Source organism: Salvelinus alpinus, chromosome 15, assembly GCF_045679555.1.
Source record: "Salvelinus alpinus chromosome 15, SLU_Salpinus.1, whole genome shotgun sequence".
In the NCBI taxonomy this organism is placed as follows: Eukaryota; Metazoa; Chordata; class Actinopteri; order Salmoniformes; family Salmonidae; genus Salvelinus; species Salvelinus alpinus.
In genome coordinates, this window is record NC_092100.1 from 2,825,834 (window position 1) to 2,849,972 (window position 24,139).

At 45.3% G+C, this 24,139-nt stretch overlaps 1 protein-coding gene across 2 annotated transcripts in view; it reads right to left on the bottom strand.

The window, feature by feature from the left end:
• The window catches only part of LOC139539383 (cyclic nucleotide-gated channel cone photoreceptor subunit alpha-like), a 28,385-nt gene extending 8,300 nt beyond the window's left edge, over positions 1-20,085 (bottom strand). The window contains exons 1-4 of one of the 2 annotated variants that reach the window (XM_071342266.1): positions 19,867-20,085; positions 6,405-6,563; positions 5,075-5,191; positions 1,639-1,767 (exon numbers count right to left, since the gene is read on the bottom strand). In XM_071342266.1, coding sequence (XP_071198367.1) covers positions 1,639-1,767; positions 5,075-5,191; positions 6,405-6,511 — 353 coding nt within the window. In that variant the 5' untranslated portion in view covers positions 6,512-6,563; positions 19,867-20,085. Of the gene's footprint in view, positions 1-1,638; positions 1,813-5,074; positions 5,192-6,404; positions 6,564-19,866 lie in introns of both variants that reach the window. The other variant, XM_071342265.1, reaches the window with a different exon arrangement.
• Between the last annotated feature and the right edge of the window lie 4,054 nt (positions 20,086-24,139).

Consider the following 24,139-nt stretch of genomic DNA (forward strand, 5'->3'; position numbering starts at 1 on the left):
TGTCTATAGAACTATTATGTCTATAGAACTATTATGTCTATAGAACAATATAACTATTATGTCTATATAACTATTATGTCTATATAACTATTATGTCTATAGAACTATTATGTCTATAGAACTATGTCTATAGAACTATTATGTCTATAGAACTTATGTCTATAGAACTATAGAACTATTATGTCTATAGAACTATTATGTCTATAGAACTATTATGTCTATAGAACTATGTCTATAGAACTATTATGTCTATAGAACTATAGAACTAGTATGTCTATAGAACTATTATGTCTATAGAACTATATAACTATTATGTCTATAGAACTATTATGTCTATAGAACTATTATGTCTATATAACTATTATGTCTATAGAACTATTATGTCTATAGAACTATGTCTATAGAACTATTATGTCTATAGAACTATTATGTCTATAGAACTTATGTCTATAGAACTATAGAACTATTATGTCTATAGAACTATTATGTCTATAGAACTATTATGTCTATAGAACTATTATGTCTATAGAACTATGTCTATAGAACTATAGAACTAGTATGTCTATAGAACTATTATGTCTATAGAACTATATAACTATTATGTCTATATAACTATTATGTCTATAGAACTATTATGTCTATAGAACTATTATGTCTATAGAACTATTATGTCTATAGAACTATTATGTCTAAAGAACTATTATGTCTAAAGAACTATTACAGAACCAGAGAACAATAGGTACACCTATAGTATCTTTGCAACACTCAGGATTTACACCGATCACACCGAACTACAGGACAAATGTCTACCACGGACGAACACAATCGACAGAGGATCTTACCGTCTACGGTCATGCAGGCTTATATGGATCAACAACTACACTATATACATACCAGGATTTACAGTGTACCAATAGGTTAAGACCTTCCAGTGTCCTCTATAAACTAGTGTCGAGGGCTACTTTCTACTTCCTCTCTAAAGAGCTACATTCTACTTCCTCTCTAAAGAGCTACATTCTACTTCCTCTCTAAAGAGCTACATTCTACTTCCTCTCTAAAGAGCTACATTCTACTTCCTCTCTAAAGAGCTACGCTCCACTTACTCATCTGTGTTGTTGCAGTTGTTCATATTGTACATAGCCAGCGGCCATTGACTGACTTGGCTTGAGAGGGAAAGACAGAGACAGATTGGCAGTGTTAGTTAAATAATTACTCAAATTGAGCATAATTTAATTACAGTTTTCTCTGCTGATGTATTAGAATGCTGCTGAGTAATCTTAAATTAAGATATTAAATCACGGGTCTATTAAAGGATATTCCAAGTTAGAGATTTTAGGTTTGTTTTCATTTAACTTTTTTTATAAAGGTTAGACCCGCTGAGATCAGAAAATCTCTTTTAAAAGAAGAGAGACCTGTCCAATCTGTTTTTAGGGTTCACTCATCAAGACAGCTTTTTTTCGTTGAGCATAAAACTGCTAAATTCTGGTAACAGGTTTTCCATAAATCCCAGGTTGGGTTGGAAGATTCCCGGAATGAGGACAGAAGAAAGCAGAAAATCTGTGAATCCTCCACAACAACAAAAAATCAGCATCATTTTGCAATCCTAGTTCACCATCCCCATCTCTAGTCCAGACTTACTTCCTCTTGCGGACTCTGTCGGGGTATCCCTGTGACCGTGCGTTGCTCTCTCTGCTGGAGACCTCTTTGAGCTCAGGGGTCCTGAAGCGTTCCAGGAAGGAGTCCGGTCTCTCCACCTCGCGGTGCATCCTGTGAGAGGCCCAGGTCCGCAGCATGAACAGGAAGTGAGAGAGCCTAGACGATCAGGTAAAACAACAACATAACACACACTGTGTCTACGCTGCCGCTGGCTACGTCCCAAATGTCTCCCTATGAAACACTGCATGAACACGAATGACTGAATGATATGGGTGAGATGCAGAGACATTAAACCAGTAGATACTGATAGCACTGACGTCATCCACGTATGGGGCAGCAGCGTAGCGGTTAGAGTGGAGGGGCGGTTAGAGTGGAGGGGCAGCAGCGTAGTGGTTAGAGTGGGGGGGCGGCAGCGTAGCCTAGTGGTTAGAGTGGAGGGGCAGCAGCCTAGTGGTTAGAGTGGAGGGGCGGCAGCGTAGCCTAGTGGTTAGAGTGGAGGGGCGGCAGCGTAGTGGTTAGAGTGGAGGGGCGGCAGCGTAGCGGTTAGAGTGGAGGGGCAGCAGCGTAGCCTAGCGGTTAGAGTGGAGGGGCGGCAGCGTAGCGCTTAGAGTGGAGGGGCGGCAGCGTAACGGTTAGAGTGGAGGGGCGGCAGCGTAGCGGCGGCAGCGTAGTGGTTAGAGTGGAGGGGCGGCAGCGTAGCCTAGTGGTTAGAGTGGAGGGGCGGCAGCGTAGCGGTTAGAGTGGAGGGGCGGCAGCGTAGTGGTTAGAGTGGAGGGGCGGCAGCGTTGTGGTTAGAGTGGAGGGGCGGCAGCGTAGCGGTTAGAGTGGAGGGGCGGCAGCGTAGCGGTTAGAGTGGAGGGGCGGCAGCGTAGCGGTTAGAGTGGAGGGGCGGCAGCGTAGCCTAGTGGTTAGAGTGGAGGGGCGGCAGCGTAGCCTAGTGGTTAGAGTGGAGGAGCGGCAGCGTAGCGGTTAGAGTGGAGGGGCGGCAGCGTAGCGGTTAGAGTGGAGGGGCGGCAGCGTAGCGGTTAGAGTGGAGGGGCGGCAGCGTAGCCTAGTGGTTAGAGTGGAGGAGCGGCAGCGTAGCGGTTAGAGTGGAGGGGCGGCAGCGTAGCGGTTAGAGTGGAGGGGCGGCAGCGTAGCGGTTAGAGTGGAGGGGCGGCAGCGTAGCCTAGTGGTTAGAGTGGAGGGGCGGCAGCGTAGTGGTTAGAGTGGAGGGGCGGCAGCGTAGAGGTTAGAGTGGAGGGGCGGCAGCGTAGCGGTTAGAGTGGAGGGGCGGCAGCGTAGCGGTTAGAGTGGAGGGGCGGCAGCGTAGCGGTTAGAGTGGAGGGGCGGCAGCGTAGCGGTTAGAGTGGAGGGGCGGCAGCGTAGCCTAGTGGTTAGAGTGGAGGGGCGGCAGCGTAGCCTAGTGGTTAGAGTGGAGGGGCGGCAGCGTAGCGGTTAGAGTGGAGGGGCGGCAGCGTAGCGGTTAGAGTGGAGGGGCGGCAGCGTAGCGGTTAGAGTGGAGGGGCGGCAGCGTAGCGGTTAGAGTGGAGGGGCGGCAGCGTAGCCTAGTGGTTAGAGTGGAGGGGCGGCAGCGTAGCGGTTAGAGTGGTGGGGCGGCAGCGTAGCGGTTAGAGTGGTGGGGCGGCAGCGTAGCGGTTAGAGTGGAGGGGCGGCAGCGTAGCCTAGTGGTTAGAGTGGAGGGGCGGCAGCGTAGCCTAGTGGTTAGAGTGGAGGGGCGGCAGCGTAGCGGGTAGAGTGGAGGGGCGGCAGCGTAGCCTCGTGGTTAGAGTGGAGGGGCGGCAGCGTAGCCTAGTGGTTAGAGTGGAGGGGCGGCAGCGTAGCCTAGTGGTTAGAGTGGAGGGGCGGCAGCGTAGCCTAGTGGTTAGAGTGGAGGGGCGGCAGCGTAGCCTAGTGGTTAGAGTGGAGGGGCGGCAGCGTAGCCTAGTGGTTAGAGTGGAGGGGCGGCAGCGTAGCCTAGTGGTTAGAGTGGAGGGGCGGCAGCGTAGCCTAGTGGTTAGAGTGGAGGGGCGGCAGCGTAGCCTAGTGGTTAGAGCGTTGGACTAGTAACCGAAAGGTTGGTGGATCAAATCCCTGAGCTGACAAGGTAAAAATGTGTCGTTCTGCCCCTGAACAAGGCAAATTTTACCTTTATTTAACTAGGCAAGTTAAATAAAGGTTCCTAGGCCGTCATTGAAAATAAGAATTTGTTCTTAACTGACTTGCCTAGTTAAATAAAGGTAAAATTTAAAAGTTTAAAAAGAATCCTCTGGAAAACTCCTGGTGGCTCATGAAGCCAGAAGTATTTCAATATGAAAGGGACTGAATTGCATAAGAAAATCACTAAGGATCATGGTGAATGTGGCTGTAACTAGCAAAGGATCATGGTCGGTGTAGTCGTTTTCATCCTGCCTGAGTCTAACAGGCCTGTGATTGGTCTGTGTCAGAAGATGGTCCTGTGTGACGACAAATGTAGTAGTCAGAATGGCTCACTATTTCATTAAATATCTCCATTGGTCAAGAATTCACCGTGGGGATCGAACTTGATCATAATAAACCACATTTAGAGCCCAAAACAGGGGTCTACATTTTTGGGTTTGGCCATTTTGGCGATCGTAATTTACATATGCTTTCTAGGGCAGACCAGGGCTTTTGGCACCGCTAGGTTGCTATGCAATAGCAGACCAGGGCTTTTGGCACCGCTAGGTTGCTATGCAATAGCAGACCAGGGCTTTTGGCAGCGCTAGGTTGCTATGCAATAGCAGACCAGGGCTTTTGGCACCGCTAGGTTGCTATGCAATAGCAGACCAGGGCGTTTGGCACCGCTAGGTTGCTATGCAATAGCAGACCAGGGCTTTTGGCACCGCTAGGTTGCTATGCAATAGCAGACCAGGGCTTTTGGCACCGCTAGGTTGCTATGCAATAGCAGACCAGGGCTTTTGGCACCGCTAGGTTGCTATGCAATAGCAGACCAGGGCTTTTGGCACCGCTAGGTTGCTATGCAATAGCAGACCAGGGCTTTTGGCACCGCTAGGTTGCTATGCAATAGCAGACCAGGGCTTTTGGCACCGCTAGGTTGCTATGCAATAGCAGACCAGGGCTTTTGGCACCGCTAGGTTGCTATGCAATAGCAGACCAGGGCGTTTGGCACCGCTAGGTTGCTATGCAATAGCAGACTAGGGCGTTTGGCACCGCTAGGTTGCTATGCAATAGCAGACCAGGGCTTTTGGCACCGCTAGGTTGCTATGCAATAGCAGACCAGTGCCTTTGGCACCGCTAGGTTGCTATGCAATAGCAGACCAGGGCTTTTGGCACCGCTAGGTTGCTATGCAACAGCAGACCAGGGCTTTTGGCACCGCTAGGTTGCTATGCAATAGCAGACCAGCAGGGCTCATGACCACACTAGTGAGAGGGTGCGACACTGCGAGGTGGGGGATACCTGGCCAGCGCTCCTGACCCTGTGAAGGAATCTCTGTGAGACTCTGGCTGTCTGCTGGTTAACACGGAGACAGAACCCTGAATCTCTGACGAGGTGTCCTCACACTCTGAGTTGGACCTTAAAGAAAGAGGAGATGGAGAGTGGTCGTTAGAGAGAGAGAACATGACAGCAGTGACATACAGTATTGTGTACTGTTGACCAGAGGACTCAACAGCAGTACGCTATATAGGGAATGGGGTGCCATTTGGGATTACTACTGTAGGGATCAGTGGGGTAAGTTGAACCAAAAGGGGTAAGTTGAACCAAAAGGGGTAAGTTGAACCAAAAGGGGTAAGTTGAACCAAAAGGGGTAAGTTGAGCCACCCTTGTTTCTAAGACACAAAATGAATCATTTGACCAAATATGTAGGACGAGGTCATCATTTTCAAGAAGAAACCACATGGGGGGAAAAAAACTGCTTTTCACCAAGTCAAAATGTATTTATTGTGTTATAGATTTCATTATGCTTTTCTCTAAACCAAAGTAGATACTTTTTAAAATTTGTTCTATACATCAGTTGGGGTCTCTATCTGCTTTAAGGTCTTAAAGGTCTTATACCTAGCATGAAAGGGCATTATTGTAGCTCTGTGTGACCTAATATAGACTAAATGTTTGCTTAGAGGAAAGTTGAGCCAATTGAAATGTTTTCTTCCCAGGCGTAATTCAAGGCGTTATCGCTGGGATATGAGGTCACAGCAGGGCCTGTGTTAAAAGTGTTTAAAAACAGTGTTTGGGAAATAAAGATAGACATGGTTTTAAAAGGTAGTGGTAATATTTCCTTCAGTACTGAAATGTGTAGGATTTACCCCACACCCGGGTAAGTTGTGCCAAGAGACCACTTTTTTTGGGGGGGGGGGGGGGTGGGACAAGCTGTTTTCAAAAGTGTAATGTTGACATGAATTCTGATTATTATTTCTAGGGATACACATTATCCTGAAATATATGTAGATATCTTTGTTAGAAAGAATCCTGTATTTCCCTTTATGGAGTGATGCTGGAGGCAAAACATTGCTAAATTTACCCCAGTCTCCCCTACACGTACAGTACACTGTCCACGTGTCTCAATCCACAAGGTAGTGTTTGGATTGAGACACAGCCTAAATGTTCATGCACCACATCCTGAATTCATGGAGCTCAACCTAAACGTTTTTGATTCGGCACGTCCTAAATGGCACCCTATTCCCAGAATCCTTTGGGCCTTGATCAGAAGTAGAGAACTATATAGGGACTAGCGTGCCATTTAGAAGGCAGAAGCTCATTGGCTCTCAAGCGTTCTGTAGCGACCTCTGACCTGGGGGTTCCGTTCTCAATGGAGTCCAGATTGTCATTTGGTGTGCAGAGAGATGGCCGTTGCCGGGTCGTTGCCGGGTAGGACTGGTCTGTGCAGATCTTTGCCATGCTGACTCCTAAGGTTCTGCTGGCCAGGGGCCTCCAGCCATCCAACAAGACACTGTAGAGGTCAAGGGGTCATAGACCACAATCAATCAATGACATGTATTTTATGAAGCCCTTTTAACATCAGCAGTTGTGTAACACAGTGCTTTACAGATACCCAGTCTAAAACCACACAGTGTTTTACAGATAACCGGCCTAAAACCACACAGTGTTTTACAGATACCCAGTCTAAAACCACACAGTGTTTTACAGATAACCGGCCTAAAACCACACAGTGTTTTACAGATACCCGGCCTAAAACCACACAGTGTTTTACAGATACCCAGCCTAAAACCACACCGTGCTTTACAGATACCCAGTCTAAAACCACACAGTGCTTTACAGATACCCGGCCTAAAACCACACAGTGTTTTACAGATACCCGGCCTAAAACCACACAGTGTTTTACAGATACCCAGTCTAAAACCACACAGTGTTTTACAGATACCCAGCCTAAAACCACACAGTGTTTTACAGATACCCAGTCTAAAACCACACAGTGTTTTACAGATACCCAGCCTAAAACCACACAGTGTTTTACAGATACCCAGCCTAAAACCACACAGTGTTTTACAGATACCCAGCCTAAAACCACACAGTGTTTTACAGATACCCAGCCTAAAACCACACAGTGTTTTACAGATACCCAGTCTAAAACCACACAGTGTTTTACAGATACCCAGTCTAAAACCACACAGTGTTTTACAGATACCCAGCCTAAAACCACACAGTGTTTTACAGATACCCAGCCTAAAACCACACAGTGTTTTACAGATACCCAGTCTAAAACCACACAGTGTTTTACAGATACCCAGCCTAAAACCACACAGTGTTTTACAGATACCCAGCCTAAAACCACACAGTGTTTTACAGATACCCGGCCTAAAACCACACAGTGTTTTACAGATACCCGGCCTAAAACCACACAGTGTTTTACAGATACCCGGCCTAAAACCACACAGTGTTTTACAGATACCCGGTCTAAAACCACACAGTGTTTTACAGATACCCAGTCTAAAACCACACAGTGTTTTACAGATACCCAGTCTAAAACCACACAGTGTTTTACAGATACCCAGCCTAAAACCACACAGTGTTTTACAGATACCCAGCCTAAAACCACACAGTGCTTTACAGATACCCAGCCTAAAACCACACAGTGTTTTACAGATACCCAGCCTAAAACCACACAGTGCTTTACAGATACCCAGCCTAAAACCACACAGAGCTTTACAGATACCCAGCCTAAAACCACACAGAGCTTTACAGATACCCAGTCTAAAACCACACAGTGCTTTACAGATACCCAGTCTAAAACCACACACTGCTTTACAGATACCCAGCCTAAAACCACACAGTGTTTTACAGATACCCAGTCTAAAACCACACAGTGCTTTACAGATACCCAGCCTAAAACCACACAGTGCTTTACAGATACCCAGCCTAAAACCCACAAAGAGCTTTACAGATACCCAGCCTAAAACAACACAGTGCTTTACAGATACCCAGCCTAAAACCCACAAAGAGCTTTACCGATACCCAGCCTAAAACCCACAAAGAGCTTTACAGATACCCAGCCTAAAACCCCCCAAAGAGCTTTACAGATACCCAGCCTAAAACCCCCCAAAGAGCTTTACAGATACCCAGCCTAAAACAACACAGTGCTTTACAGATACCCAGCCTAAAACCACACAGTGTTTTACAGATACCCAGCCTAAAACCACAAAGAGCAAGCAGAAGCACGGTGGCTAGGGAAAAACTCCCTAGAAGGCAGGAACCTAGGAAGAAACCTAGAGCGGAACCAGGCTCTGAGAGGTGGCCAGTCCTTTTCCGGCTGTGCCGGGTGGAGATTTTAAGAGGTCAGCCAATCAATGATCAGTTCACAGGTCAAAACCTGCTCGGACATGACAAAACGTGTACCCTGCATCTATTTAAAAAATAACTGGGTGTGTGGACAGCTAGAAAATAGGCCTTCGTCTTATATCTGTGTATGGTTCCATTCATTCTCAGTCTTTCAATGGTCTTTCCTTTACATTTTTACATTACATGAGTCATTTAGCAGCTCTTATCCAGAGCAATTTACACTGGGGGCATACGGCTGAGTCGTTGTTTTCGTAAATCCCCATGAAACATTTAGGAAAGTCAGACTACAGTATGTCTGACTATAACTGCTAGTCGTAAAGAAACGCAGGTCTGTACGGTTGTGACAGTGTGTAATCACCGCCTGGTACATCCAATCACATGACATTAGGATCCTCTCCATCGTTCAATCAGATGCTAGGCTGTAGATGTGATAAACACCAGTGAGATTGGAGATGACAGATTAGAGGAGGCTCAGTATCTGTCCCATGTGGCGCGCTCTTACCTTCATAGTGCATTACTTATGACCAGAGCCAAAGCATAGGACTCTACCCATAGGGAAACCCATAGGACTCTACCCATAGGACTCTACCCATAGGGAAACCCATAGGGCTCTACCCATAGGACTCTACCCATAGGGAAACCCATAGGGCTCTACCCATAGGACTCTACCCATAGGGAAACCCATAGGGCTCTACCCATAGGACTCTACCCATAGGGAAACCCATAGGACTCTACCCATAGGACTCTACCCATAGGGAAACCCATAGGGAAACCCATAGGGAAACCCATAGGACTCTACCCATAGGACTCTACCCATAGGACTCTACCCATAGGACTCTACCCATAGGACTCTACCCATAGGACTCTACCCATAGGGAAACCCACAGGACTCTACCCATAGGACTCTACCCATAGGGAAACCCACAGGACTCTACCCATAGGACTCTACCCATAGGGTTTCTACCCATAGGACTCTACCCACAGGGTTTCTACCCATAGGGCTCTACCCACAGGGTTGCTACCCATAGGGCTCTACCCACAGGGTTGCTACCCATAGGGCTCTACCCACAGGGTTTCTACCCACAGTGTTTCTACCCACAGGGTTTCTACCCACAGTGTTTCTACCCACAGGGTTTCTACCCACAGGGTTTCTACCCACAGTGTTTCTACCCACAGGGCTTCTACCCACAGGGCTTCTACCCACAGGGTTTCTACCCACAGTGTTTCTACCCACAGGGCTCTATCCACAGGGTTTCTACCCACAGGGCTCTATCCACAGGGTTTCTACCCACAGGGCTCTATCCACAGGGTTTCTACCCACAGGGCTCTACCCACAGGGTTTCTACCCACAGGGTTTCTACCCACAGGGCTCTATCCACAGGGTTTCTACCCACAGGGCTTCTACCCACAGGGCTCTACCCACAGGGTTTCTACCCACAGGTTTCTACCCACAGTGTTTCTACCCACAGGGGTGGGGGTTCTACCTACAGGGTTTCTACCCACAGGGTTTCTACCCACAGGGGTTCTACCTACAGAGTTTCTACCCACAGGGTTTCTACCCACAGGGTTTCTACCCACAGGGGTTCTACCTACAGAGTTTCTACCCACAGGGTTTCTACCCACAGGGCTCTGGTCAAAAGTAATGCAGTTTAAAAGGAACAGGATGTCATTTGGAAAGCACACATGTTGTTGTCATGACGAGGGTTATTCTGGCTGACTGAAAAACAATTTTCAAAGTGACAATCAAGGCAGGCGAGCGATCTGAGAGTGGAGCGGGACTTCAGGAGGCTCCTAAAAATACATCCTGATTAAGTCTTAAACACTAAACAGGATCAGTGTCCTGGCCCTCTAAAAGATCACCTGCCACAGCTTTAGAAGAACCATGCCCTGTAGGTCGGCCCTGTAGCTGGGCCCTGTAGGTAGGCCCTGTAGCTGGGCCCTGTAGCTACCTGTGGCTAGGCCCTGTAGCTGGGCCCTGTAGGTAGGCCCTGTAGCTGGGCCCTGTAGGTAGGCCCTGCTACAGGCCCTGTAGCTGGGCCCTGTAGCTACCTGTGGCTAGGCCCTGTAGCTGGGCCCTGTAGGTAGGCCTTGTAGCTGGGCCCTGTAGCTACCTGTGGCTAGGCCCTGTAGCTGGGCCCTGTAGGTAGGCCCTGTAGCTGGGCCCTGTAGCTGGGCCCTGTAGGTGGGCCCTGTAGCTAGGCCCTGTAGCTGGGCCCTGTAGCTAGGCCCTGTAGCTGGGCCCTATAGGTAGGCCCTGTAGCTACCTGTGGCTAGGCCCTGTAGCTGGGCCCTGTAGCTGGGCCCTATAGGTAGGCCCTGTAGCTGGGCCCTGTAGCTGGGCCCTGTAGCTGGGCCCTGTAGCTGGGCCCTATAGGTAGGCCCTGTAGCTACCTGTGGCTAGGCCCTGTAGCTGGGCCCTGTAGCTGGGCCCTGTAGCTGGGCCCTATAGGTAGGCCCTGTAGCTGGGCCCTGTAGCTGGGCCCTGTAGCTGGGCCCTATAGGTAGGCCCTGTAGCTGGGCCCTATAGGTAGGCCCTGTAGCTGGGCCCTGTAGGTAGGCCTTGTAGCTGGGCCCTATAGGTAGGCCTTGTAGCTGGGCCCTGTAGCTACCTGTGGTTAGGCCCTGTAGCTAGGCCCTGTGGCTAGGCCTTGTAGCTAGGCCCTGTAGCTGGGCCCTGTAGCTACCTGTGGTTAGGCCCTGTAGCTAGGCCCTGTAGCTGGGCCCTGTAGCTGGGCCCTGTAGCTACCTGTGGTTAGGCCCTATAGGTAGGCCTTGTAGCTGGGCCCTGTAGCTACCTGAGGCTAGGCCCTGTAGCTGGGCCCTGTGGCTAGGCCTTGTAGCTAGGCCCTGTAGCTGGGCCCTGTAGCTACCTGTGGCTAGGCCCTGTAGCTGGGCCCTGTAGCTGGGCCCTGTGGCTAGGCCCTGTGGCTAGGCCTTGTGGCTAGGCCTTGTGGCTAGGCCCTGTGGCTAGGCCCTGTGTTTTATCAGGTCTACAGGTCCATAAAAATAGAACCATTCTAGGTCTATGGTCACGTATAGACTATGTGAAGGACCTCATTTTAAGGACCTCTAGTATGGGTGAGTAAGATATTTTAAGACATTTTACAGAAGCACCCTGAAAGACCTCTAGTATGGGTGAGTAAGATATTTTAAGACATTTTTTTGTTAATGGCGATTTCGAGGAACAGTTCATTAGACATTGGCTTCTGGGAAGAGATTAGCGTACTTAGCCTGTCCTTGGACACTTTGTAATGTATCCAAAATGCACTGGCTGAGACGGAGCTTTTCTGTCTAAACACAGGACATTCTGACTGCTGCCACTGGTGGTGTTACATATTGAGAATACACTGGTGGTGTTACATATTGAGAATACACTGGTGGTGTTACATATTGAGAATACACTGGTGGTGTTACATATTGAGATTACACTGGTGGTGTTACATATTGAGAATACACTGGTGGTGTTACATATTGAGAATACACTGGTGGTGTTACATATTGAGAATACACTGGTGGTGTTACATATTGAGAATACACTGGTGGTGTTACATATTGAGAATACACTGGTGGTGTTACATATTGAGATTACACAGGTGGTGTTACATATTGAGAATACACTGGTGGTGTTACATATTGAGAATACACTGGTGGTGTTACATATTGAGAATACACTGGTGGTGTTACATATTGAGAATACACTGGTGGTGTTACATATTGAGAATACACTGGTGGTGTTACATATTGAGAATACACTGGTGGTGTTACATATTGAGAATACACTGGTGGTGTTACATATTGAGATTACACTGGTGGTGTTACATATTGAGAATACACTGGTGGTGTTACATATTGAGAATACACTGGTGGTGTTACATATTGAGAATACACTGGTGGTGTTACATATTGAGAATACACTGGTGGTGTTACATATTGAGAATACACTGGTGGTGTTACATATTGAGAATACACTGGTGGTGTTACATATTGAGAATACACTGGTGGTGTTACATATTGAGAATACACTGGTGGTGTTACATATTGAGAATACACTGGTGGTGTTACATATTGGGAATACACTGGTGGTGTTACATATTGAGAATACACTGGTGGTGTTACATATTGAGAATACACTGGTGGTGTTACATATTGAGAATACACTGGTGGTGTTACATATTGAGAATACACAGGTGGTGTTACATATTGAGATTACACTGGTGGTGTTACATATTGAGAATACACTGGTGGTGTTACATATTGAGATTACACTGGTGGTGTTACATATTGAGAATACACAGGTGGTGTTACATATTGAGAATACACAGGTGGTGTTACATATTGAGAATACACTGGTGGTGTTACATATTGAGATTACACTGGTGGTGTTACATATTGAGATTACACTGGTGGTGTTACATATTGAGAATACACTGGTGGTGTTACATATTGAGAATACACTGGTGGTGTTACATATTGAGAATACACTGGTGGTGTTACATATTGAGAATACACTGGTGGTGTTACATATTGAGAATACACTGGTGGTGTTACATATTGAGATTACACTGGTGGTGTTACATATTGAGAATACACTGCTGGTGTTACATATTGAGAATACACTGCTGGTGTTACATATTGAGAATACACTGCTGGTGTTACATATTGAGAATACACTGCTGGTGTTACATATTGAGATTACACTGCTGGTGTTACATATTGAGAATACACTGCTGGTGTTACATATTGAGATTACACTGGTGGTGTTACATATTGAGAATACACTGGTGGTGTTACATATTGAGAATACACTGGTGGTGTTACATATTGAGAATACACTGGTGGTGTTACATATTGAGAATACACTGGTGGTGTTACATATTGAGAATACACTGGTGGTGTTACATATTGAGAATACACTGGTGGTGTTACATATTGAGAATACACTGCTGGTGTTACATATTGAGAATACACTGCTGGTGTTACATATTGAGAATACACTGCTGGTGTTACATATTGAGATTACACTGGTGGTGTTACATATTGAGAATACACTGCTGGTGTTACATATTGAGAATACACTGGTGGTGTTACATATTGAGAATACACTGGTGGTGTTACATATTGAGAATACACTGGTGGTGTTACATATTGAGAATACACTGGTGGTGTTACATATTGAGAATACACTGGTGGTGTTACATATTGAGAATACACTGGTGGTGTTACATATTGAGAATACACTGGTGGTGTTACATATTGAGAATACACTGCTGGTGTTACATATTGAGAATACACTGGTGGTGTTACATATTGAGAATACACTGGTGGTGTTACATATTGAGAATACACTGGTGGTGTTACATATTGAGAATACACTGGTGGTGTTACATATTGAGAATACACTGGTGGTGTTACATATTGAGAATACACTGGTGGTGTTACATATTGAGAATACACCACACTGGTGGTGTTACATATTGAGAATACACTGGTGGTGTTACATATTGAGAATACACTGGTGGTGTTACATATTGAGATTACACTGGTGGTGTTACATATTGAGAATACACTGCTGGTGTTACATATTGAGAATACACTGGTGGTGTTACATATTGAGAATACACTGGTGGTGTTACATATTGAGAATACACTGGTGGTGTTACATATTGAGATTACACTGGTGGTGTTACATATTGAGAATACACTGCTGGTGTTACATATTGAGAATACACTGGTGGTGTTACATATTGAAAATACACAGGTGGTGTTACATATTGAGAATACACTGGTGGTGTTACATATTGAGAATACACTGGTGGTGTTACATATTGAGAATACACTGGTGGTGTTACATATTGAGAATACACTGGTGGTGTTACATATTGAGAATACACTGGTGGTGTTACATATTGAGATTACACTGGTGGTGTTACATATTGAGAATACACTGGTGGTGTTACATATTGAGAATACACTGGTGGTGTTACATATTGAGAATACACTGGTGGTGTTACATATTGAGAATACACTGGTGGTGTTACATATTGAGAATACACTGGTGGTGTTACATATTGAGAATACACTGGTGGTGTTACATATTGAGATTACACTGGTGGTGTTACATATTGAGAATACACTGGTGGTGTTACATATTGAGAATACACTGGTGGTGTTACATATTGAGAATACACAGGTGGTGTTACATATTGAGAATACACTGGTGGTGTTACATATTGAGAATACACTGGTGGTGTTACATATTGAGAATACACTGGTGGTGTTACATATTGAGAATACACTGGTGGTGTTACATATTGAGAATACACTGGTGGTGTTACATATTGAGAATACACTGGTGGTGTTACATATTGAGAATACACAGGTGGTGTTACATATTGAGAATACACAGGTGGTGTTACATATTGAGATTACACTGGTGGTGTTACATATTGAGATTACACTGGTGGTGTTACATATTGAGAATACACTGGTGGTGTTACATATTGAGATTACACTGGTGGTGTTACATATTGAGATTACACTGGTGGTGTTACATATTGAGAATACACTGGTGGTGTTACATATTGAGAATACACTGGTGGTGTTACATATTGAGAATACACTGGTGGTGTTACATATTGAGATTACACTGGTGGTGTTACATATTGAGATTACACTGGTGGTGTTACATATTGAGAATACACCACACTGCATAATAACTGCATCATTCTGCTCTTATTAAAAGCGTTAAGGTAACTGAATGGAGAACCTTGGATCAAAGGTAACTGAATGGAGAACCTTGGATCAAAGGTAACTGAATGGAGAACCTTGGATCAAAGGTAACTGAATGGAGAACCATGGATCAAATGTAGCTGAATGGAGAACCTTGGATCAAAGGTAACTGAATGGAGAACCTTGGATCAAAGGTAACTGAATGGAGAACCTTGGATCAAAGGTAACTGAATGGAGAACCATGGATCAAATGTAGCTGAATGGAGAACCTTGGATCAAAGGTAACTGAATGGAGAACCTTGGATCAAAGGTAACTGAATGGAGAACCATGGATCAAATGTAGCTGAATGGAGAACCTTGGATCAAAGGTAACTGAATGGAGAACCTTGGATCAAAGGTAACTGAATGGAGAACCTTGGATCAAAGGTAACTGAATGGAAAACCTTGGATCAAAGGTAACTGAATGGAGAACCTTGGATCAAAGGTAACTGAATGGAGAACCATGGATCAAATGTAGTTGAATGGAGAACCTTGGATCAAATGTAGCTGAATGGAGAACCTTGGATCAAAAGTAGCTGAATGGAGAACCTTGGATCAAAAGTATGGATCAAATGTAGCTGAATGGAGAACCTTGGATCAAAAGTATGGATCAAATGTAGCTGAATGGAGAACCTTGGATCAAATGTAGCTGAATGGAGAACCTTGGATCAAAAGTAGCTGAATGGAGAACCTTGGATCAAAAGTAGTTGAATGGAGAACCTTGGATCAAAAGTAGCTGAATGGAGAACCTTGGATCAAATGTAGCTGAATGGAGAACCTTGGATCAAAGGTAACTGAATGGAGAACCTTGGATCAAAGGTAACTGAATGGAGAACCTTGGATCAAAGGTAACTGAATGGAAAACCTTGGATCAAAGGTAACTGAATGGAGAACCTTGGATCAAATGTAGCTGAATGGAGAACCATGGATCAAATGTAGCTGAATGGAGAACCTTGGATCAAAAGTAGCTGAATGGAGAACCTTGGATCAAATGTAGCTGAATGGAGAACCTTGGATCAAAGGTAACTGAATGGAGAACCATGGATCAAATGTAGCTGAATGGAGAACCATGGATCAAATGTAGCTGAATGGAGAACCTTGGATCAAATGTAGCTGAATGGAGAACCTTGGATCAAAGGTAACTGAATGGAGAACCATGGATCAAATGTAGCTGAATGGAGAACCATGGATCAAATGTAGCTGAATGGAGAACCTTGGATCAAATGTAGCTGAATGGAGAACCTTGGATCAAAGGTAACTGAATGGAGAACCATGGATCAAATGTAGCTGAATGGAGAACCTTGGATCAAAAGTAGCTGAATGGAGAACCTTGGATCAAAAGTAGCTGATTGGAGAACCTTGGATCAAAGGTAACTGAATGGAGAACCATGGATCAAATGTAGCTGAATGGAGAACCATGGATCAAATGTAGCTGAATGGAGAACCTTGGATCAAATGTAGCTGAATGGAGAACCTTGAATTAAAATAAAGTGACATGCCTTATAAAGTAAAACAACATTAAAAGAAAAGAGAACAATCAGAACACTGATTTACATTAATCAGTCAAATTGTGAATATCCAAGTCCCTGAATAGAAAGTGATCAACTGTTCATTAATACGGGATAAAGGTTTAATGTTGAAATTATAATCAATGTTTGTTTTTTTATTTTATGACCTGTGGTGTAGACAGAGAGTCAGACAACTGACCTGTGGTGTAGACAGAGAGTCAGAGACCATTTACCTGTGGTGTGGACAGAGAGTCAGAGACTACTGGCCTGTGGTGTAGACAGAGAGTCAGAGACTACTGGCCTGTGGTGTGGACAGAGAGTCAGAGACCACTGGCCTGTGGTGTAGACAGAGAGTCAGACAACTGACCTGTGGTGTAGACAGAGAGTCAGAGACTACTGACCTGTGGTGTGGACAGAGAGTCAGAGACCACTGACCTGTGGTGTGGACAGAGAGTCAGAGACTACTGACCTGTGGTGTGGACAGAGAGTCAGAGACCACTGACCTGTGGTGTGGACAGAGAGTCAGAGACCACTGACCTGTGGTGTGGACAGAGAGTCAGAGACCACTGGCCTGTGGTGTAGACAGAGAGTCAGAGACTACTGACCTGTGGTGTGGACAGAGAGTCAGAGACTACTGACCTGTGGTATGGACAGAGAGTCAGAGACTACTGACCTGTGGTATGGACAGAGAGTCAGAGACTACTGGCCTGTGGTGTAGACAGAGAGTCAGAGACTATTGACCTGTGGTGTGGACAGAGAGTCAGAGACTATTGACCTCTGGTATGGACAGAGAGTCAGAGACTATTGACCTCTGGTATGGACAGAGAGTCAGAGACTACTGACCTGTGGTGTAGACAGAGAGTCAGAGACTACTGACCTGTGGTATGGACAGAGAGTCAGAGACTACTGACCTGTGGTGTAGACAGAGAGTCAGAGACCATTTACCTGTGGTGTGGAAAGAGAGTCAGAGACCACTGGCCTGTGGTGTAGACAGAGAGTCAGAGACTACTGACCTGTGGTATGGAAAGAGTCAGAGACTACTGACCTGTGGTGTAGACAGAGAGTCAGAGACCATTTACCTGTGGTGTGGACAGAGAGTCAGAGACTACTGGCCTGTGGTGTAGACAGAGAGTCAGAGACTACTGGCCTGTGGTGTGGACAGAGAGTCAGAGACCACTGGCCTGTGGTGTAGACAGAGAGTCAGACCACTGGCCTGTGGTGTAGACAGAGAGTCAGACCACTGACCTGTGGTGTGGACAGAGAGTCAGAGACTACTGACCTGTGGTGTGGACAGAGAGTCAGAGACCACTGACCTGTGGTGTGGACAGAGAGTCAGAGACCACTGACCTGTGGTGTGGACAGAGAGTCAGAGACCACTGACCTGTGGTGTGGACAGAGAGTCAGAGACCACTGACCTGTGGTGTAGACAGAGAGTCAGAGACTACTGACCTGTGGTGTAGACAGAGAGTCAGAGACCACTGACCTGTGGTGTAGACAGAGTCAGACAACTGACCTGTGGTGTAGACAGAGAGTCAGAGACCATTTACCTGTGGTGTGGACAGAGAGTCAGAGACTATTGACCTCTGGTATGGACAGAGAGTCAGAGACTATTGACCTCTGGTATGGACAGAGAGTCAGAGACTACTGACCTGTGGTGTAGACAGAGAGTCAGAGACTACTGACCTGTGGTGTAGACAGAGAGTCAGAGACTACTGACCTGCGGTATGGACAGAGAGTCAGAGACTACTGACCTGTGGTGTAGACAGAGAGTCAGAGACTACTGACCTGTGGTATGGACAGAGAGTCAGAGACTACTGACCTGTGGTGTAGACAGAGAGTCAGAGACCATTTACCTGTGGTGTGGACAGAGTCAGAGACTACTGGCCTGTGGTGTAGACAGAGAGTCAGAGACCACTGGCCTGTGGTGTAGACAGAGAGTCAGACAACTGACCTGTGGTGTAGACAGAGAGTCAGAGACTACTGACCTGTGGTATGGACAGAGAGTCAGAGACTACTGACCTGTGGTGTAGACAGAGAGTCAGAGACTACTGACCTGTGGTGTGGATAGTAAAAGAAGAGGCCATTGTGTTTATTTCCCTGTGAATTTACATTTCACCGAAAGAATGTCCTCTTCAAGTAAATCGGCTGTTTGTTCAAAGTGCTGTAAAATTGAAAATATTCCTAATTATTGATAGCAATCAATGGTAGCCTACGCTAATAATAGCACGGTTATGAATAGAGTCAGAGACCACAGACCTGTGGTGTGGACAGAGAGTCAGAGACCATGGTTAGGTTGGTTTTGACCTCACGTGGCTAATATTTGATTCCATGTTTATTTATTGACTATAATCTGTACAGTGGCTAAGAGAGTTTACGTTTTGATTGTCTTTCTCATTTCAAAACGGATTTATAAAAAGTCATTCAACTCCTGAATGTAAACGTCACTGAAATAACTTCAAAGTCAAAAAGTCACGAAAATCAATGCTATGATCAAAAATATCTAGTCCTACATGGTTATGTCTGTATATAGGCGATAGTATAGGTAGGTCGTAATTAATTTACTGAGATCAACATTTCTGTTGACCTCAAGTGACACGGTCTTTTCAGGGTTCGGGGGTATTTTCCATTTAAATTCAGAACGTAAACCCATTTCCAAATCCTTTATTTTCCTCATTGAAAAACATTGGAGAGAATATGAATTTCAGTTTACTTCCAGATTTGATTGGAATTGAAATATAATTGACCTCAACCCTGATGTTTATTTATTTCGTGATGGAGTGATCTGTGGTGTGAAGACCACTGCTGTTAACACGTGTACCCACGGATTAATGATAGATAATACCATGGCTTTAAACTCTGCTCAAGCAGATCCCAGTTAGGTAAGCTCTGAATATACATATATACGCATATAGCAGTACTATCGGTCTTAAACATTTCAGCATCTTCAAATAGCCTGTAACATAATTACAGTCCCTAACGTATCTCTATGATAGCCAATTAACGTTGTTTGTTCAAAGTAACGTTGTTGTTAAACTGACAAAACATGTAGCCTATGATGGGGTGCTCTCTTTACACAATAACCTGGTAGTCGTTTATCAAACACTGATAGGTATATAGTTACAGACGTTCAAACAGCATCTAGACTGTCCTGTGTCGTCGGCTAAAACAACCGTAGCTCACCTGAAAGTAGCCTGGTCCTCTCCTCACGCTGTGTTGCACATAATTCCTCTCAAATTGACATTGGATAATTCCATTTTTCAGAAATAATTGTAATCCTACGTCGTTTGGTTGTTAGTTGTTGTCCTGTGAGGAAAAAAAATCATAATCCCAATTGTAATCCAGAAAGTAGAGAATTTAGTGAGTGCCTTTCAGAGAAGCCTTTCTGTGGTACATTCAGCATCACGGACAGCGCGCTAATAGGAGATCACTGAGCGGTCTGGTAGGGCGGAGCCTCTCGGTGCTCCAAGTCATCAATATTCAACAGGCAAAGAATCTGCCTTTTGTTTATGGTAGGGGCGGAGCCTCTTGGTGCTCCAATTCATCAATATGCAAAGAATCAGGCTTTTTTTAATGATAGGGGCGGAGCCTCTCGGTGCTCCAATTCATCAATATTCAACAGGCAAAGAATCTGCCTTTTTTTAATGATAGGGGCGGAGTCTCTTGGTGCTCCAATTCATCAATATTCAACAGACAAAGACTCTGCCTTTTTTTAATGGTAGGGGCGGAGTCTCTTGGTGCTCCAATTCATCAATATTCAACAGGCAAAGTCTCTGGCTTTTGTTTATGGTAGGGGCAGAGCCTCTTGGTGCTCCAATTCATCAATATTCAACAGGCAAAGAATCTGGCTTTTTTTAATGGTAGGGGCGGAGCCTCTTGGTGCTCCAATTCATCAATATTCAACAGGCAAAGAATCTGCCTTTTTTTTAATGGTAGGGGCGGAGCCTCTTGGTGCTCCAATTCATCAATATTCAACAGGCAAAGAATCTGGCTTTTTTTAATGGTAGGGGCGGAGCCTCTTGGTGCTCCAATTCATCAATATTCAACAGGCAAAGACTCTGGCTTTTTTTAATGGTAGGGGCGGAGCCTCTTGGTGCTCCAATTCATCAATATTCAACAGGCAAAGACTCTGGCTTTTTTTTAATGGTAGGGGCGGAGCCTCTTGGTGCTCCAATTCATCAATATTCAACAGGCAAAGACTCTGGCTTTTTTTAATGGTAGGGGTGGAGCCTCTTGGTGCTCCAATTCATCAATATTCAACAGGCAAAGAATCTGGCTTTTTTTTTTTTTTATCAAAGATGCTGCCATATAATTACAATACTAGAATGGACATGAACGTGATTTAATAGGATCTCTATGGATGTGTAACCGATGTGAAATGGCTAGCTAGTTAGCGGTGGTGCGCGCTAATAGCGTTTCAATCGGTGACGTCACTCGCTTTGAGACCTTGAAGTAGTGGTTCCCCTTGCTCTGCAAGGGCCGTGGCTTTTGTGGAGCGATGGGTAACGATGCTTCGTGGGTGACTGTTGTTGATGTGTGCAGAGTGTCCCTGGTTCGCGCCCGGGGCGAGGGGACGCCCGGGGCGAGGGGTCGGACTAAAGTAAAACTGTTACAGATGCTCTGCTATTAATGTATCATTTATTAAGTCATAAAAAAGGTTCAACATTAAAAAAAAGGTTGATCCCGATTTGTATTTTCCTCTCAGGTAATTAGTAGAAATAAGTCGACAAAAACAATGCTTCCAGATTCAACAGAGTAATGATTTTATTTCCACATCATTACATCATTTCATTAGTGAGCGTTCTTGGCCTGAAAGCTTCATGTAAATGTCAAAATGTAAAACATTAAGCTTCGCACTGTTCCTCAAGAAACGAAATTAACGTTTTTTTCTAATTATTCTAATTATTTATTTTTTCATTTATTTTCAATTTAAGAGTCTTAAATTAAGTATATGTGTTATTATTGGTACCGGTTTAAATGCGGAAGACACATTTCAGTAGAATGCATTCAGTTGTACTGACTAGGTATCCCCTTTTCAACTGACCTCTCCACCCTCTCCGAGTTGGGCATCTCCGGCGCGGCCCACGCTTGGATTGCGTCCTACCTGACAGGTCGCTCCTACCAGGTGGCGTGGCGAGAATCTGTCTCCGCACCACGTGCTCTCACCACTGGTGTCCCCCAGGGCTCTGTTCTAGGCCCTCTCCTATTCTCGCTATACACCAAGTTACTTGGCTCTGTCATATCCTCACATGGTCTCTCCTATCATTGCTATGCAGACGACACACAATTAATCTTCTCCTTTCCCCCTTCTGATAAACAGGTGGCGAATCGCATCTCTGCATGTCTGGCAGACATATCAGTGTGGATGACGGATCACCACCTCAAGCTGAACCTCGGCAAGACGGAGCTGCTCTTCCTCCCGGAGAAGGACTGTCCGTTCCATGATCTCGCCATCACGGTTGACAACTCCATTGTGTCCTCCTCGCAGAGTGCTAAGAACCTTGGCGTGATCCTGGACAACACCCTGTCGTTCTCAACTAACATCAAGGCGGTGACCCGTTCCTGTAGGTTCATGCTCTACAACATTCGCAGAGTACGACCCTGCCTCACACAGGAAGCGGCGCAGGTCCTAATCCAGGCACTTGTCATCTCCCGTCTGGATTACTGCAACTCGCTGTTGGCTGGGCTCCCTGCCTGTGCCATTAAACCCCTACAACTCATCCAGAACGCCGCAGCCCGTCTGGTGTTCAACCTTCCCAAGTTCTCTCACGTCACCCCGCTCCTCCGCTCTCTCCACTGGCTTCCAGTTGAAGCTCGCATCCGCTACAAGACCATGGTGCTTGCCTACGGAGCTGTGAGGGGAACGGCACCTCCGTACCTTCAGGCTCTGATCAGGCCCTACACCCAAACAAGGGCACTGCGTTCATCCACCTCTGGCCTGCTCGCCTCCCTACCTCTGAGGAAGTACAGTTCCCGCTCAGCCCAGTCAAAACTGTTCGCTGCTCTGGCACCCCAATGGTGGAACAAACTCCCTCACGACGCCAGGTCAGCGGAGTCAATCACCACCTTCCGGAGACACCTGAAACCCCACCTCTTTAAGGAATACCTAGGATAGGATAAAGTAATCCTTCTAACCCCCCCCCCTCCCCCTTAAAAGAGTTAGATGCACTATTGTAAAGTGGTTGTTCCACTGGATATCATAAGGTGAATGCACCAATTTGTAAGTCGCTCTGGATAAGAGCGTCTGCTAAATGACTTAAATGTAAATGTAAATGACTAGGTATCCCCTTTTCCCTTTACAACTGACTAGGTATCCCCTTTTCCCTTTACAACTGACTAGGTATCCCCTTTTCCCTGTCCCTCTACTCATGGTTTGTGAATGTACTCTAATACGCCAAGCATGGGATGTATTCTGATCTTTTCGATTTGGTTGCCATGCTCACATGGTGTTCATGGCAACCTATAAATGTTGTTGTATATCAAGGGAAAACAGTCTGTACATGGGTTTGATGGTGAAATTATTCAGACCCCTTCACTTTTTCCACATTTTGTTAAGTTAAATCCTTATTCTAAAATGTATGTTTTTTTTATTTTTAATTCCCTTATCAATCTACACTCAATACCCCATAATCACAAAGCGAAAACAGGTTTTTAATCGTTGTTTCTAATTTATTACAAATAAAAAACAGAAATACCATATTTACATAAGTATTCAGACCCTTTGCTATGAGACTTGAAATTGAGCTCAGGTGCATCCTGTTTCCATTGATCATCATTGAAATGTTTCTACAACTTGATTGGAGTCCACCTGTGGTAAATTCAATTGATTGGACATGATTTGGAAAGGCACACACCTGTCTATATAAGGTCCCACAGTTGACAGTACATGTCAGACCAAAAACCAAGTCATGAGATCGAAGGAATTGTCCATAGAGCGCTGAGACAGGATTGTCCTGTTTGTCATTATGGGGTATTGTGTGAAGATTAATGAGGGGAAAAAAATAAATTTCATAAATTTTAGGATAAGGCTGTAACGTGACAAAAAGTGAAGGGGTCTGAATACTTTCCGAATGGGTTTGACATTGATGAGCTACTGGCTCAAACCTGAGGAACTGGTATCAGAGGAGAATACAAACTTCTCTAGTACTGGTATCAGAGGGGAATACAAGCTTCTCTAGTACTGGTATCAGAGGGGAATACAAGCTTCTCTAGTACTGGTATCAGAGGAGAAGACAAGCTTCTCTAGTACTGGTATCAGAGGAGAAGACAAGCTTCTCTAGTACTGGTATCAGAGGAGAAGACAAGCTTCTCTAGTACTGGTATCAGAGGAGAAGACAAGCTTCTCTAGTACTGGTATCAGAGGAGAAGACAAGCTTCTCTAGTTCTGGTATCAGAGGAGAAGACAAGCTTCTCTAGTACTGGTATCAGAGGAGAAGACAAGCTTCTCTAGTACTGG